General features: G+C 34.2%; 1 protein-coding gene across 5 annotated transcripts in view; it reads right to left on the bottom strand.

Annotated features, from left to right (window-relative positions):
* Positions 1 to 17,896, bottom strand: part of LOC105203907 (phosphorylated adapter RNA export protein) — a 101,637-nt gene that overhangs the window by 16,036 nt on the left and 67,705 nt on the right. For all 5 annotated transcript variants that reach the window (XM_011172831.3, XM_026138913.2, XM_039449890.1 and 2 more), the window contains one exon: positions 16,665 to 17,277. In XM_011172831.3, coding sequence (XP_011171133.1) covers positions 16,665 to 17,277 — 613 coding nt within the window. The remainder of the gene's footprint in view (positions 1 to 16,664; positions 17,278 to 17,896) is intronic.

Genomic DNA, 17,896 nt, shown 5'->3' with positions numbered 1-17,896 from the left:
AATATGGCCGATATAGATGCGAAATTGGTTTTTAATATGCTTTTTAATGTGTAATTTGTAATAAATTAATTTTATTGGGTTAAATATAGAACATATAAGTGCACAAAAAACTAGAATGTTAATAATTTTTACTTTTTAAAAATTAACATAATAATTATAGTTTCTTTTAAAAAAAAATAGAAATTTTCAAAAATTTCAAGTTTAACACATTGATCCCGTAAAATACGCAAACACATTTTCGGGTATGGGAGACTTTTTCAACTTTGAGAAGTTATAACTTTGGTTCCTATCAACATTTTTCAACAATCTTTTTTTTCATATGGAAGTTCAAAATCTCAGAAATGTGATTGCATAATCGATATTGCCGAAAAATGACTTATTGTTATGTTATAAAAGAAAAACTATGAAGCAAAAATTAGAAAATGTTTAAAAAACCACTTTTCCTTTCAAAAATCATATCTCCGCAAAAAAAAACTTTCAAGGACATTCAAATACGGTATTTTAAAGCTAAAGAGTCGTACTTTAAAAAAAAAAAAAAATTATGTTGTATTATGAGGTACTTTTGGGTGTCTAAAAATCCACTTAAAAAAAAAAATCATACCTTTGCAACAAAAAAACCTTTAAAGACTTTACAATACGGCGTTTTAAAGCTAAAGAGTTATACTTTCAAAAAAAAATTATGTCACTGCCATTTCTATTAAAAAATATACTTACGTCACAAGGCAAATATGAAGTATTTTTTATAAACTCAAGGTGTGTAAAATTGAAAATTGATGTGTTTCATAATATATTTCGGATCCTACGCAAAAACTCTTTCTTTCACGGCATTATTGTCTTTTAACTTTAAACCAGGCATGGGCCACAAACTATAGCTCGAGCTTCTCCGCTTCCCCTTCCACACGCGCAAATCACGTGCACATACTGTAGCATAGTAGGGACTGAGAGCGGTCGTATGGAGGGGATAGTTGGATTGCGAAGTCAGAAGGAAAGACAGGAAGAAGCAACCATGTGAAGAGAGAGCATGTTCTCCTCCTCGCATGTGGGCGCTTCGTGGGCGCCCACGGGGCTATGCCTGCTTTAAACAGAGTAACATACGCGAACGAACCTGTTTGAATGTATTTTGTCCAGTTTTTTAACATAAGATTATTCACAAAAAAGTTTCATTCACACACTATATGGGTCGTATTGATCCCAACAAAACTTTGCTGCCGTGCCGTTCAAATTCTATTTGAAATTCTTCTTGACCAAAAAAGTTGATGAATCATGTCAATCAAAAGAGGATATTTTAAACTTTTTTTACGTCCTAATCCAAACCTCCTATCTCATTCCGTCTTCACATAGCAAGCGTTCAAAACTTTGTATAGGGTCTCTCAGACCCACTTATGTGTTTAAGGGTTCAACAATGCAATAACAAAATATTATGCCAAGTTGTACCGATTTTATTCTATTAAAAATCAGTTCTGCAATTATTTTTGTGTAATCTTACCCAAATTTTACAATCAACTTTAACCAATTGTCACAATCAACATTTTTGTATAGCGCATTCTAATATTGAGTGTGTTACGTATATGGTCGATTGTCTCAAAAATTAAATTATACTTTTTAACATGTATTTCTTAGTGCTAATCAATTAAAAAATAGAGTTTATAAATATTTATAAATATAACAATAGAACAATTCGTGAATACAAATGAACAATGTGAATGACAATGTATGTTGTAGATACAAAAGTATGTCCCATATTAGTAAAAATCCAGAACCACAAACAAAAACATGATAGGATATCGATTCCATTTTGCTTTCTTTGTGTTCTTTATTTTTTCTGGTATTTTTAATATTTTGTATTTTTTGCATTTTATTTTTAACTTTTTAAAATATTTCATATATTAATAATTTTTATTGTTTATACACGCGCGCACAAATATACGGTTCGTGTTGAGCAGAAATTTTTTTTTAATGTTATATCCTCCATTTGTTTATCTTCAAGTCCATTGCAAAACACTAATAATTGTAACGTTTCCGGAAAAAAATTTCTTATTTTTTAATAGAACTTTTCGGTAACTGGAAATTTAAGGGTCGGAAGAAATTAGGAGAACGTGTAACAGATGGTATTATAATTAATTCGAGAACATTCCATTTTTCAATTAACTAAAATCTAAACTAGAAAATACATGTTATAAACTATAATTCAATTTGTGAGATAATCGACCACATAAATAACAAACTCAATATTAGGACGCGCTATACAAAAATGTGGATTGTGAGTAGAAGATTAAAGTTGGTAGTTATTTTCATGTGAAATTACTCAAAAATAGTTGCAAAACTAATATTTAATAGTATAAAAACGGCACAACTCAATATAATTTTGTTATTGCAATTTAAACTTAAAATTTTTGCAAAATTTTATTTTTCTTTAAAGAAAACTATATAATTATGTTAATTTTTAAAAAGTAAAAAATTATTAATATTCTAATTATTTGTGCACTTATATATTTTATATTTAACTCAATAAAATTAATTTATAACAAATTGCACATTAAAAAACAAATCGAAACAAATTTCGCAACTACGTCAACTATATTAAATACGCCATTTCAAATTTTGTCATTTTAACGTCAGATTTCATTTTAACGACCTAAAAATTCTTTATATGACCTTTTTTTGTGAAATTAGAAAATAATTTTCTGTTTACGTCGGCCATGTTAGAGCAGCCATTTTGAATTTTGTCATTTTGACTTCAGATTCGAATTCAGCGACACCTTTATGGGCCAAATCTCATTTCATTACAGCAATTCGTTCTGTAAATAAAATATGATCCGTTTTTTGCTCACTCAACCCACTGTGCCCCCCTCCAACAGATAGCAAAACATTTGAATATCTGCTAAGTTGCCGGCTATGGACTCCGTGGTTCGTCAACTCTACAATATTTAAAGACTCCAAATCCTCCTTGTAGTGTGTGTGTGTGTGTGTGTGTGTGGCGTGCGCGCGCGCACATGTATGTGTGTATGTGTATAATACACACACATATACGCACGCACTCACACACACACGCACGCACGCACGCACGCACACATATCCACATACATCCACACATCACAAGGAGGGTTTGGAGCCTTTAAATACTGTGGAGTTAACAAACCGCAGAGTCCTTATCGTGTGGTATACATATACACATACACACACATACGCGCGTGCACACACGCGCACACACATACGCGCGCGCACGCACGCACGCACATACGCATGGATATGTTTTCAAACAAACAACATGTCTTAGACAGAATTGTAGTGATTTGCATTGATAACGACGGCATTGCAATTCATAATTCATTATTATCTCGTGAAAATCAATTTTTCTGGGAAATGGGAAAAATTCAAAAGCTCAGAAAATGGGTGTCATATAAATTGTCGCAAAATGACAATATCCGTCGATTGAGTACCAACATATATGTATGTTTCATTATTTTCTAGGCAACGCAAGAAACTTTTTTGTGTAAAATTGTTACTAACAATAAAAAAATGCATTATATAAAATAATCCTAAACGAAAAGATTCGTTGGTAGACCCCGAACAATCTTCTACAACAATGACAAAACAAAATATTCACAGCAAAAAGTTTTTTTGTGGTTTTGGTGAAATGCAAAAGGTATAATTTATTACAAGTTCCTTCAGATAAGTGTGTAACATTACGTCCCTCCGCCGCGCCACACTCCGGTCCAAACGCCGAACGCAACGCGTAAGACCGAGCACGTGCACACGCTCGGCTAAGCTTGCCACGATCACGCGCTACCGTGCATGCCGCGCGCCGCGTTTGGCAAGCGTTCCTACTCCGGCCGGCCCAACCGCGCGCGCTGATTGGTACATGCGACCGCGCGGACCACTATATAAGCCGGCAGCGGGCAGCCGAAATCAGATCGCTCCAAGCCACCGACTCGCACCTACTCCGCTCCTGCGCCGGGTATCCTCGACGCTCCTTAGCTTGGGCATTCTCAAGCACTTCCTCGGGAACGGGCATTCTCGTTCTAACTTTCTCACGACGGGCATACTCGTCGGTCCTAACGGCTGGGAATACTCGGCCAATCCCATCCTCCGTCCGCGACGGGAATACTCGTCGTTTCCGCGGCTGGGTATCCTCGGCCAATAGGAACCGTCCGTCCCTCAATTCCGTTCTCGGGGATTCTCGAGATCAACACCGTCGTCGGGAATGCTCGACGCCGTCCTCCGGCTTAAACCGCAAACCTGTTCCCCACGGGGTGACAACACTCCGCGGGGTAAGACCACTTAGGTCTCTACCGTCGACCACTCTCGCGTATCGCGGAACCATCCGCTGCACCGCCGATTCCGCGATCGCGACCGTCCGTCGCGCGGGCCAAGCACGGCCCGTTTAACCGCAAGTTAAGTAGCCGCTTCACGGCAACTCCGATTATTACTTCCGAGCGCCTGGCGTATAATGCCAGTCCGTCCGTATCTGAAATTATATGAGTCCGTTCTTTTATATTAAGTTACGCCGCCAATTATATATTTTGTCCGCGGAACCGATGATTATTTCACCGAACGACTCCGATTGCTACCTCCGAGCGCCTAGCGCATAACACGCGTCCGTCCGTTTTTCTAGTTACTTAAATCCGTTTCTTCTTTATGTTTAGACATTAAGTAAGCCGCGAATAAATTGTGTCCGTTCTTTTAGTTTCTCGCATCGCGCAATTAAAGCACTCCAGTGCCGTAATACTACTCGCGTATCTCAATGTTATCTGATACCGATATCGGAACCTTATGATTATTTTGTACACTTCTAAAATACATTTAAGCTATTTTGTTTTACCATCAAACCACGGCGTTATCATTGAACACGAACCCGGACATCCGGCGAGCACATCCGAGCAACCGATCCTGAACACAATCCCGTAACCTCACCGAGAAACTACCCACCAAGCGTTACAAGTGAAACAATTTATGCTGAACACCACAGTCATCAACTGAATAATTCACCAACAAAATTTAGAAGAAAAAGCCATTTATTGGGCAAGAAAATTAGAAAGTTATTACACGTTAGATGCACGTTCAGATCATTCAAAAAACTACCATTAACTTGGGCTGGAAAACACGCGGCGTACTTTGATGGATAAGTATCTATTTTAGTCAATGCAACAGTCCTTAGTAAGTCACCGTTTTCGAGATGTTATAGATATACAAAAATGGCGTAATGAATTAATTGCTTCCAAACAAACATCTTTTTTTTGTAAAAAAATTCGACAGTTGCTCGAGAGGTGGCAAGTTTAGAAAACAAGAAAAAATATTTTTTATATTAATTTATAGTCACTGTATTATATGATAAATAAAAATGTTAAAAAAAATTTTTGCATACACCTAATATATAAAATTAAAATCTGTCATTTTTTTAACATAAGATTATTTAAAGCAATTTAAAACAATTATAATGTGGTTTATCAAATAAATTTAATATTTTATTTGTAAATTAAATTTGTAAAATAATAATGGAATAATAACTTTATGTAGAAATGTATTTCTTCTTTTGTATCCTTTTTGTTTTATTTTTTTACATAAGTAATTTTAGTAATTATGCAACGATAGAGACCAGGTTCCGTGACTTTGAGAACATATGTTGTCAAGGTCAAGATCCTTTACCAAGTTTAAAAACTTCAATTTTCCTTCTCCATCCCCAGCCCAGAAATTCCTAACCTAATCCAAATTTAGTTTTAAATCAGAAATTGTTTCGCATAGAAGTCGCATAAAATCCAAACTATCAATATGATCAATATCAATGTGGTCAATTACGACAAAAATTTAGTATAGTTATAGAGTATAAATTAGATTACTTTTCGGAATTCGCCCTCTCATAAGGAAACGTTCACAGTATTTTGCAATGCAATACAAGGACCATTCTACACCTCCCCACGCAAAACGAGATCTATAGTTATACTGTTTGATAATTTACAACTTTAAACACGACACCTAATCAATTAAAATGTGAGCAACCGCGACAAAAATTTAATATAGGTTTTTTTTTATTATGCGTTCCCCGGTTGGAAACTCGTGTTTTCATCCAAATTCTTCGGCTATATAGCACAGGGTCACTTTTCCTGGTTGTTTTCCCCCTCTTTTTTTATTTTTTGATCTTGATAAACTTATATAATTTTTCCGATCCTCTTAACAAATTTGTAATTGTAGTCCAGTGGGTCCCATCTTCCTTTCTTGAGGGATTCTGTAATGTCAATTTCTTCTACAATTCCTTTTTGTCTAAGTATTGTCTAACCTAGCTCTCTCGTCGTCGTATCTCTTACATTGCCATGTTCTAAGCTTTCGCACTCGTTCCCACATTCGCATCTAGCGCTATCTACAATCCCTTTCCTGGCCAAAGATTCTCCGACATTGAAATAGTTTGATCTTAATCTATTTATTAATGTTATAAAATATCTTTTTTCGTTAAATTTGTGGAACCAGTTTTTTTCCTTTTTATTATAAAATTTTTTTAAATAATATTTCCCTTTAACTTGCGCTCCTCTTACTATTGTTTCCTGAGTCATATTCCAAATTTCTTTTTTAAACTCCTTCCTATAGTCCCCTAGAGGGACTTCAATACTATTAGCCACGGTTTCATTTGTTGCTTCCTTTGTTAGCTTGTCCGATAGTTCGTTGCCCTTTATCCCTATATGTGCTGGTATCCATATAAATGTTTTTTAACTAACTCTCTTTCTAATTTATATTCAATCTTCTTGATTTCTAATATATATCTATTTTGGTGAACGCTTATCTGATTATTGCTTAGTGCTTGTAAAACTGACTTGGAATCGGACATTATTATAATATTTTTACATTTATTATTAGGTCCTTTATACATAAGCTGCACGGCCGATTTTATTGCAAACGTTTCCGCTGTAAATATAATAGATTCTTTAAGTAGACTTATATTGTATGTTATATCATGATTTTCTATCACTATAATACGAACACATAATTACGGACCATATAGATTGACTTAACAATAGGTAGATACAAAAAAAAAACAAAGAAAGAAAATGGAATATTAATAAAAAAAAATACAAAATGAATACTAACTGGAAGATAATAAAACAGAAATAATATATACAAATGAATCAAAAAGTAAAGAAGGCGTAGCTACAGGAGCGAGCAATAAATTTTTTAATATATGGAGGGCATCTTATTCTCTTTAATTTGTCCATGAAGATATGTAATCTACATTATCGTAAACCGACGAAACATCCAGCAAAGCTATGTGTATTTATTCTGTAACATACCTATTTTGATATCTGCGGTGATTTTAACCAAGTTCTTCGCGCACGACCTATCTTTTCTAAATTCATTTTAGTCTTCTGCCAATACATTTTCATGTTCTATCCATCAGACCAGTCTTTCGTTAACTAACCTCTCCATAATTTTTTCCACGCATGATGCCATTACTATTGGACAGACTTTTTCCTTACCAGGTTTGTTTATGAACACTACTCGATATTCTCTCCACCTCTTTAGTATCTTTCCCAAAAACCAGATCTTGTTGTAAATTTCTAATAGAATCATTTTCATTTCTTTCATTAAGTTCTTCAACATGGTGTATTCAGTCCCATCTCTTCCTGAAGCTGTGTTCTTTCTTATCATACCGAGTGCTCTTTTCAGTTCTTCCATTTTGAAGTTTCTATCCAATAGAGAATCTTGAAGTTCTTACATTCTTCAAATGTAATTTCTCTTTTCATTTTAGTTCTCGTTCCTGGTGGGGCTTTGTCTATTTCTTTCCTTATTTCTTCCTCTCGGTTTTTCGTCGTCCATAAGTTCCAATTAATTTTTTTTTTTTAACATTTTTGTAAACTCGCATTGTTTCACACATAAGAAATATTCGTAAATCGATTTATTAAAGCGCAAAATTAATCAAAGTTCTCTCTTTTCTTTTTATTCACTAGTTTAATTGTAGTGGCTCTCCATTTTATATATTCGATAAAACTGCAAAGTTTTTCTTTCCTGAATGTATTAAAAGCGGCTTGCCTTTAGTCCATTGTTTCTTTGCATATGGTCGAGAGTCTCGTACTTCTGGAGAAAGTTAGAGTAGAGTTGCGCGAGTTCTTGATTGGACGCGATACGCTGGTGCATTCGGCGGAAAGCACACTCCGTAAGTGAACGAGAGCTACCGAGAGATAAGACAGTTTTTAAACGGTAGGCGGACGGTGTATCGGCCTGATGGAGAGCACGTGTGAGTTTCACGAAAATGCGCTTCGCATTGAGCCTCATCCTCCGTGAGTGCGGATTGGGATGCGGGTGCGACTTCCTCCTGCTTCCAGAATTGGCGAAGTAGAGCATCGAGCTCATGGTCTAGACAACTGCTAAGGCCATGCAACGGCGATGTAATGGGCGTAGACGGGTTTGGTACCACGCCAGACGGGCCGTATATTACCCAGCCGAGCTTTGAATGCTGCGCGACGGGTTGTCGTGATTTCCTCCTCCCTCGTATTGAGGAGAAATTTCTTCCAACATGGGATTGCCTTCTCTTTTTCTTCCCTCTTCTTTAAGTTTCTAACGTCTTTCTTCTTTTCTCTTGACAAATCTTCTTGAATTTTGGACCGTTTTCACTATTTAAATCTTCTTAGGTTAGAGGTGATACTTCTCTACCTTTGTATTTTATCTTCTTTATTGCAACTTCTCCAATTTGATTCCTTTCTGGGTACTCTTTCTTTCCTTCCCAGGTTGATTTTTTTTCTTTTATGTGTTTTTTTTCCGTATGTGTATTATATCTTCCTTTTGCTGGTAATTTGGGCCAATTCTCTGGCTTTTTATATCTATCGTACGCAGTACTATTGGTTTCATCTCTTCCTTCTAGTATTCTTCTAGCACTGTTATACGTCACGTTGTGATATGCCATTATTGTTTAAATATTTTTATTTTTTTCACGTACCAGTCATTTTCTATCCATGGATCTGTGCTGTTTGCTGCAGTTTCTACATTTTTCTTCTTTGGTACACCTTCCATATGCTTTATCGTCGCATGTTATACATCTCTCTTCACTTCTGCAAAATGTCTTAATGTGACTATACCTAAAACATTTGTAACACCTATTTGACCGGCATAATATAACGCCTAACTCTTATAACAGCCCTTTTGTTCCACAGCCATAGTTCACTTCTAGTCTGTCCTCCTCTAAATGTAATTACTATATTATCTGTTTCTAAATTTTTAGTCTTCTTTCTTTTCTTGTCGTATATCTTTCTGTACATCTTTTTAATCTTGATAATGTCGCTATTATCATTTATTGCTTCCCATAGTTCAAAAGTTTCCTACATCCCAATCCGTTACAACCACTTAGTTTTGTAAACATCTTTGGTCGATGCTGATTGAGATGGTATCTTTGTTAGTCTCCAATTTCTCTAAACATAGATTTGCTTCTATGTAATTCTCCAAAGTCACTTCTGCCGTATTGTGGTTTATCATTGTAATATCATTAAAGATTATCCTAATTTTCATAATTTCTCTTGAAATTATTCTTACTTCTACTACCAGTTGTTTTCTCTCTAGTTAGCTTGAGCAATACTCTCGTTGGTCTCACATGATTGTCACTATAACGACTTTTACATGTTCTATTCATGTGTTCGTTATATCCGTTTCATTTATCCTTTTTAAAATACCTTTTTCATTGATATGTCTTTCGCTTATTTTATTTTTGCAGGTTTCGTTTTGGTTACCTTCTCTTTCTTCAGGTAATGCGTTAGCTGTCGTTATCGTTTCTATTTCTTTATTTCTCGCAAATTCTAAATCATTTCCTTTGTTTAAGTGTGCGTTCTCAAACTCTTCAGTTTCTTCTTGTCGTTCCTCTAAATCCATTACCATATTCTCTGATTGGTTGGTTCCACTGTTTTCCAATTCTTCTCCAATCATATTCTTCGTTTGTCCTCTTCTTTTTTCGACTAGCCGCTATTTTCCTGAATCCCCTTTCCTTTCCCGCCAACCATTGCTTCCAAAATTTTGTTAAGCGTATCTTCTGTAGCGTGTGGCCCTCATTAAGAGAACCGTTTTCTTTACCCATACCTCTAAAAATCTTAATAGCTTTCTTCTTGCTAATAATCCCCGTATTGCATACTTTCCTTTCTATCTCACTGACGGGCCCTTCTCATCCAAGACAGAGGAAGGTTTATCGCTCTTAAATTTCCCAATCCTCCTATAATTTCTTTTTTCCCCTAACCTACTGCTAACCCTTTCTAATTTATTCTTATCCCACGAGACTGATCTCGCTACTTTGCCTTTAAACTGCTATCCTATGCCACTTTCCTAGACGCTAAGTTGAGTCACGTCCGTTCTCTACAGCTCACACGCGCAAACTCTTTAATATGCCCAGACAGCACAAGATATTTATTGGACGTCCAGATTTGGTTTGAGTTTGGTCCAAACGTCCATGGACTTAATACAAACATTTTAAAAACGTACAAAGTATGTTTACATTTGGACATTTTAAAAATGACCATTTTATTAAAAAAATTTTCTAAGTCTGCTCGTAATGTGTTGCTTTCGCTAACTTATTGACAATTTTTAAAAAATCGCACGAAAGGTTTTACTTTCATTACAAAGCGTTTCGTGTGAAATGTGCTCTCAATCGAGTTTTAAAGCTTAGTTCAGACTGCACACAGCAAACAGCAAGCGTCAAGCCCAGATTGCACATAGATGTCCATTGGATGTTTATCGGTGGATGTTTTTAAAAGGTTCATAATGGTAACATTGCATGTTTTAGTATGTCTAAAACGTCAAAATGTACGTTTTACGTACATTTTTAAAACGTCACTGCGCTGTCTAAGTGGGTTAGAGTAAATTAGATTAGGTTATATGTTACGTATTTCGCCCTCCTTCCCTACAGAAAGGTGGAATCCCTTTACATCAGCAGTATAAATATACAAATAATATGCCATTTATAGATAAAGTTCAAATCATAAAATTAATTTTTACAACTTTTTATGATAAACTTTTAATCAATAATATACGATGACTAAAATCTTCTAAAAGTCACTCAGGATCTTGACTTTGACAATATATGTTGTCAAGGTCATCGGAGAGTCCTTATCTCTGTATAATTATTTAAATTATTGTAATTTTTTTAACTTGGGAAAAAGTTAATAAGTTAAAGTTTATCTATTTTAAAAATAAACCAGCTAAAGTTAAAAAATAAATCATTTATTTAATTTAACCAATTGTAAGTTATAAATTATTAACTTATTAACTTTCCAATTTAACTACTTGTTGCCCAATACTAGTTTTAATAAAAGTTAGATTTGTCAAGATTGTTAGCAAAACAGAAAAAAATATTTCATAACTTTTCCAAGTTACTTATAAAAAAAATTTCAAACTGAAGCTAAAAAAAAGCACTCAAAAAAACAAGAAAAAAATTAAAAATCATTAATTACGAACAAAATGTTGTAAAATATATTTAATTAATAATATAAAATAAAATTTGTCATATCTTTAACACATATTTAAAGTATTTATAAGATAAAAACTTTACTGCACTTTTAAGAGAAGCATTTATCTTTTTAATGCACTTTTGAGAGAAGCACTTATCTTTTTTATCTTTTTAAATCTTTTGAGAAAAACATTTATCTTTTTATTTACTTTTAAAATATCTTGAAGCCTGTCAGTCAGAATTTGCAATTTGTTACTACTTACTTTTAATCTTTTATTTCATTTAACAGACTTTTTTAAATTTATCTTTTTCTTTATGACTATAAAGCGTATTTTGCTCCCTTCATGGGGAATATTCTTTACAAGAATTATGCGCCGTAATTATTTTTTTTAATTAATTTCAATTCTATTTAAACCATCTGCAACTTGAATTAACATTATACATTGGTCTTTATGCAACAATTGATTATTTTTATTTTCTATTTAAACCACATTGTTAAAAACTCACTTTCTCAACAAATGCATTTCCATGACTAACAATAAGAACCAATATTTTCTTCATAAATATTTGAAGCTCATTAGAACCAGAGTTATCATTATAAACAGCTCTCCAAAAGTGATCAATTCTTTGGTTCTCTTATACTCTTTTAACAGTTCATTGAAACTTTTTTCAATATGAGACCTAAACTGTTTTTCAATCATATCACATTCCTTAACCAATTATTTTTGAGAAATAATTTTAAGGCTTGTCCCTCCGCCGCACCGCTACTCCGGTCCAAACGCCGAACACAACGCGTAAGACTGAGCACGTGCACGCGCTCGGCTAAGCTTGCCGCGATCACGCGCTACCGTGCGTGCCGCGCACCGCGTTCGGCAAGCGTTTCCTACTCCGGCCGGCCCAACCGCGCGCGCTGATTGGTACATGCGACCGCGCGGACCACTATATAAGCCGGCAGCGGGCAGCCGAAATCAGATCGCTCCAAGCCACCGACTCGCACCTACTCCGCTCCTGCGCCGGGTATTCTCGACGCTCCTTAGCTTGGGCATTCTCAAGCACTTCCTCGGGAACGGGCATTCTCGTTCTAACTTTCTCACGACGGGCATACTCGTCGGTCCTAACGGCAGGGAATACTCGGCCGATCCCATCCTCCGTCCGCAACGGGAATACTCGTCGTTTCCGCGGCTGGGTATTCTCGGCCAACAGGAACCGTCCGTCCCGCAATTCTGTTCTCGGGGATTCTCGAAACCAACACCGTCGTCGAGAATACTCGACACCATCCTCCGGCTCGATCCGCAAACCTGTTCCCCACGGGGTGACAACACCCCGCGAGGTGAGACCACTTAGGTCTCTAACGTCGACCACTCTCGCGTATCGCGGAACCGTCCGCTGCACCGCGCGCCGCCGATTCTGCGATCGCGATCGTCCGTCGCGCGGGCCAATCACGGCCCGTTTAACCGCACGTTAAGTTAGCCGCTTCACGGCGGCTTCGATCATTACCTTCGAGCGCCTAGCGCATAATGCTAGTCCGTCTGTTTCTTTAATTATCCGAGTCCGTTCTTTTGTATTAAGTCACGCAACAAATTATATTTTGTCCGTTATTTTATTTTTGCGCGGGACCGATTATTATTTCACCGAGCAACTCCGATTGCTACCTCCGAGCGCATAGCGCATAACACGCGTCCGTCCATTTCTCTAGTTAGTCGAATCCGTTCTTTTTGTTTAAATATTAAGTACGCCGCGAATATATTTTGGCCGTTCTTTTATTTTGCGGGGGTCCGACTATTGCGTAACCGAGCACTCCGGTGCCGTAACACTACTTGTGTATTTCAATTCTATCCGATAAAGATATCGGGACATTATTATTTTGTACAAAACTCACGTTTCAAAATACATTTAAGCTGTTTTGTTTTCACCACCAAACCACGGCGTTATCATTTACACGAACCCGGACATCCGGCGAGCACATCCGAGCAACCGATCCTGAATACAATCCCGTAACCGCACCGAAAAAGTACCAGCGTTACAGGCTAAATCTAATCACTTTAAACAGGAACTAGAAAATTAGAACTAAAAAAAACTAAAAAATATTGCTAAGAAAGTAGGATCACAAAGACTTATTGCTACATAATATGTACTTAACCCTCAGCTGACAGACTATATTAAATTCACCTCTCATTTTTTTTTAAATAACACGGAGTACAAAATTCCCTTTGGTGATACATAATAGTACATAATCGGTAGTAAATAAAAAGATAAATTTAGTTCAATTTGATTAAATTCTGCAAAAATCAAAAGAGAAGTGTCCTATTACAAAGTAGGGTTTGTTTTAAGGGGTTAATGAAAATATTTTCAAGTTATTTGTGTGGTACAAATTAGTACAAATTATGTACTAATATAATCTATCGTTATTTATCATTTTTTTAATAATTCTGATTTAGTTATGTTTATTTCATGTTGGCACAACCACAATTTTTTTTTTTAAATAACACGGGGTACAAAATTCCATCGGGTGGTACAAAATAGTACACAATCGGTAGTAAATAAAAAGATAAATTTAATTTAATTTGTATAATAAATTCTGAAGAAATCAAAAGAAAAATGTCCTATTACGAAGTAAAGGTTGTTTTAAGGGGTTAATGGAAATATTTTGATTTTTTTTTAGTGGTACAAATTAGTACAAATTCAACGCTAACTATATACGTCGTATTTTTTATTTATGTATAATTTTTTTGGTCCTGCTAGCTTAATATAAAGTTGGCAGCGTCACGATTTTTTCGTAAATAGCATGGAGTACAAAATTATTATTTTTTTTTGGTATATACAAAATAGTACAAAATAAGTACTAAATTTTCTGATAAGTCGCATTCGATTCTGCTGATTTGCTCCTGATAACTTATGAGAGGTATTAGATTCGATATTTTGCCACACATGGGTTAGGTTAGGTTGGGTGTATGTCATCCGACCATTTTCAATTGCATATATCTCAATATGTAATGTCTAGAATTTGAACAATTTTTTTTAAATTGATACAACAGAAGGTCAAGAATAAGATTAAACAGGTGCAAAAATTGCGAAGTTGAATATATTCAAAATATTCAAAATTAAGAGAAGGAGCGAATGATTTATGAATGCCAAGCATTTTTGTAAATCGCTCGAGTATATGATACACAGTATGTCAGCTGAGGGTTAAAGAGATTTTTTTTCAACAATTTTAAGTAAATTGTCTTTAATGTTAACTTGCACTAATTTCTATATTTAAAAATTTCTGAACAACCTTTGACTTTGCACAGCTCAGCACAAATTGAATAATTTATTTAGCAAAAACAAAATTATTATTATTGAGATCAACTTTTTTAATATCTTTTATATTCTCAAAAACTTTATTTTCTACAAATATTGTCATAAGATCTTTCATTATATTTGTTAAAAAAGAATGTAGAAAGAAACATTGGGATCTGATTGGAATTCAATCATTCTTGATTGAATTCCAATCAGACCCCAATGTTTCTTTCTACATTCTTTTTTAACAAATCAGCAATAAAAATATTTAAATTATTGTCAAAACTAAATTTTAAATAAATTTTAAATTCATATTAAACCCATCCATAAAGAGATTGTAACATTTGTTTTAAATTTAAAGTTTTTTAGTTCACTCTTAAATGTACACAAGATATTCTGCTTTTAAAGAGCTAAAAAAATAAAAATATCTCAGATTTTATTTGACGTTTTATTCCAGTAGTCAACTGCATCTATTTGTTGAGAGTGTAAGCTCTTGTTTAACCCTTAAACACACCGATCCTGTAAAATACGGAAACACATTTTTGGGTCTGAGAGACTTTTTCAACTTTGAGAAACTATAATTCTGATTACATTCAATATTTTTCTACGATTTTTTTTTTTTTTAAACAAAAGTTCAAAATCTCATGAGTGTGACTGCATAATCGGCATTGCCGACAAATAATTTATTGTGAAGTTATAAAAGCAAAACCATTGAGCAAAAATGAGAAATTGGTCAAAAATCCACTTTTCCTTCAAAAAATCATATCTTCGCAACAACAAACGTTTAAGGACTTTCAAATACGGCGTTTTAAAGCTAAAGAGTCACACTTTCAAAATAAAATTTGGCAAAGTCATTTCTTTTAAAAAGTATAATTATGTAACATGGAGAATATGAGGTATTTTTGGGCATCTAAAAATCCACTTATAAAAAAAAATCATATCTTTGCAACAAAAAACTTTTAAAGACTTTATATACGGCGCTTTAAAATTAAAGATTCATACTTGAAAAAAAAAAATTATATTATTGTCATTTCTATTAAAAAATGTACTTACGTAACAAGGCGAATATGAGGAATTTTTGATTAAATCGTGTCTAAAATTGAAAATTGATGTGTTTCATGATATATTTCGGAAAAACTCTTTTTTCTACAACATTTTATAGTATTCCAACTTTAGACAGAGTACATGTAAGTAACATCTGCAAATTGACCTGTTCGAACGTATTTTGTCCAGTTTTTTTTATGTAAAATACAAAAAAAGTTCCACTTACACACTATATGGATCGCATTGACCCTAACAAAACTTTGCTGCCGTGCCGTTCAAATTCTAGTTGACCAAAAAAGTTGATCAACTATATCAATTGAAAGAAGAGATTTCAAACTTTTTTTACGTCTTGGTCCGAACCTCCTGTCTCATTCCGTCTTCACATAGCAAGCGTTCAAAACTTCATATGAGGTCTCTCAGACCCACTTACGTGTTTAAGGGTTAAGCTCTCATAAAAATAAGTAATAAAGTATTCACTTTCAATAATACCTTACAACAAAATATTATAAAAATAGAGTGCCAAATTATAAACAATCATATATACAATTTTGAATCAAATCAATTGTAAATATGAAGCAATAAGGCTGTCTGGGAACATGTTGGGGAACATTTTTACGAGCAGTCGCGCATCCAACTACATCCAATAAATTACGGTAAGCAATAAATTTAATTTTATCATTGGGCAAGTTCAAGTCGGCAAAACGACTAGATTAATACATTTATTCCATAATTTTTCCACGTTTTCAATGATTTCCATGCCCATTTTTTAATTCTATGATTTTTTCATGTTTTCTATGGATTTCCATACCGCTAACAACCTTGATTTGTATTCTTTATTAAAACTTCTATGATTCAATTTAAAAGAAAAAGCTATTTTCAATTATGCATAATTATCCATAATGTTTTCAATATTTTTAAAAATATATTTTCTTACTTATAAGAAGATCTTTTCTTTCTCTGAGTTTATGGGTGATGTCAGTAGCGACGTCAGCGTCTGTTGAATCCACAGTTGTAGATAAATCAGCTATTATTCTAACCGAACCTTTTTGACTATCCAAATCCATAGAATTTCTCCTTTTTCCTAATCTAAATTTTACATCACGCCTATCTGAATTTGTTCTTTTATTAGTTAGTCTACGTTCGACATCCTTCTCTTCATCGGAACTATTATTATTACAAGGTTCCCTGCCATTCTCTGCGTATCTAAGAGTAAAGTTGTAACTCTCGATACTACGCTCTTGACATAACTTCTTTGTAACGCCGCACGATGTTAAGTCTTCAGTCAAAGATTCCTCCTGCATCTGGGTACACCATACTTTGTATTTATCATTCTTGGTAGTCAAATCCTTCCATAAATGTTTATTCTTCTTCAATTTAAGCTTAGGCTTTTTAACATTAGCCTGTGCAGAATCTGAGTCAGAATCACTTTCAGAATCTGCGGAATCGTCCGATTCATCGCTATATCTCATTTTCGTACAGGTGTCTGTGACAGGTGTCTGCTTTACGTGAGGCCTTTGCAAAATTTTGTAAGTGGCAAAAACATCGTGCTATACAAAAATAACAAAATAAACATGAAAAATACATTCAACAATCTTAAAATAATTTTTATGTATAACAATTATAATAACACTAGTTTATAAAAAAATATTTTTTAAATTAAGGTACTTAATTAACTGTACTCAATATAGCCTAATATGTCCTCAATATGATCTACTTGTTTTTAGTTATATAATAAATAAATAATGCTAATATGTCACAGGTTGTTAACGTAATTTGTTTGTAACAATTAGTCGCAATTTATATATTCTGTTGTGAATAGTAAGGTCAAAAGTAGAATTTTCGTGGTTGTTTTTTTTTATAACTTAATATTTCGTGGAAAAATTACTATTTTCTGTAACTATCAAATGATGGTTATTAATCTCCGCAATTCATATTATTGTAGTTCTATACTTTTATACTTACAATGATTTATTTAATTTATAACTTCATCATAGATAGCATCCTGTTTATAAACAAAAAAAGAAAACCCTTTGTAAGATAGAAACAATGGTTTAGATAATAATAAGTACATACATATCGATTGTAATGTTTTTGCGGTACTTTTATTATTCAAAATTCTAACTTTTGATCTACTACAAAATTGCAATTCATAAGTCACAGTTTTAA

Source organism: Solenopsis invicta, chromosome 5 (assembly GCF_016802725.1).
Source record: "Solenopsis invicta isolate M01_SB chromosome 5, UNIL_Sinv_3.0, whole genome shotgun sequence".
NCBI classification, from domain to species: Eukaryota; Metazoa; Arthropoda; class Insecta; order Hymenoptera; family Formicidae; genus Solenopsis; species Solenopsis invicta.
The sequence above is the reverse complement of the archived record's forward strand: the minus strand, read 5'-3'. Positions and strand labels throughout refer to the sequence as shown.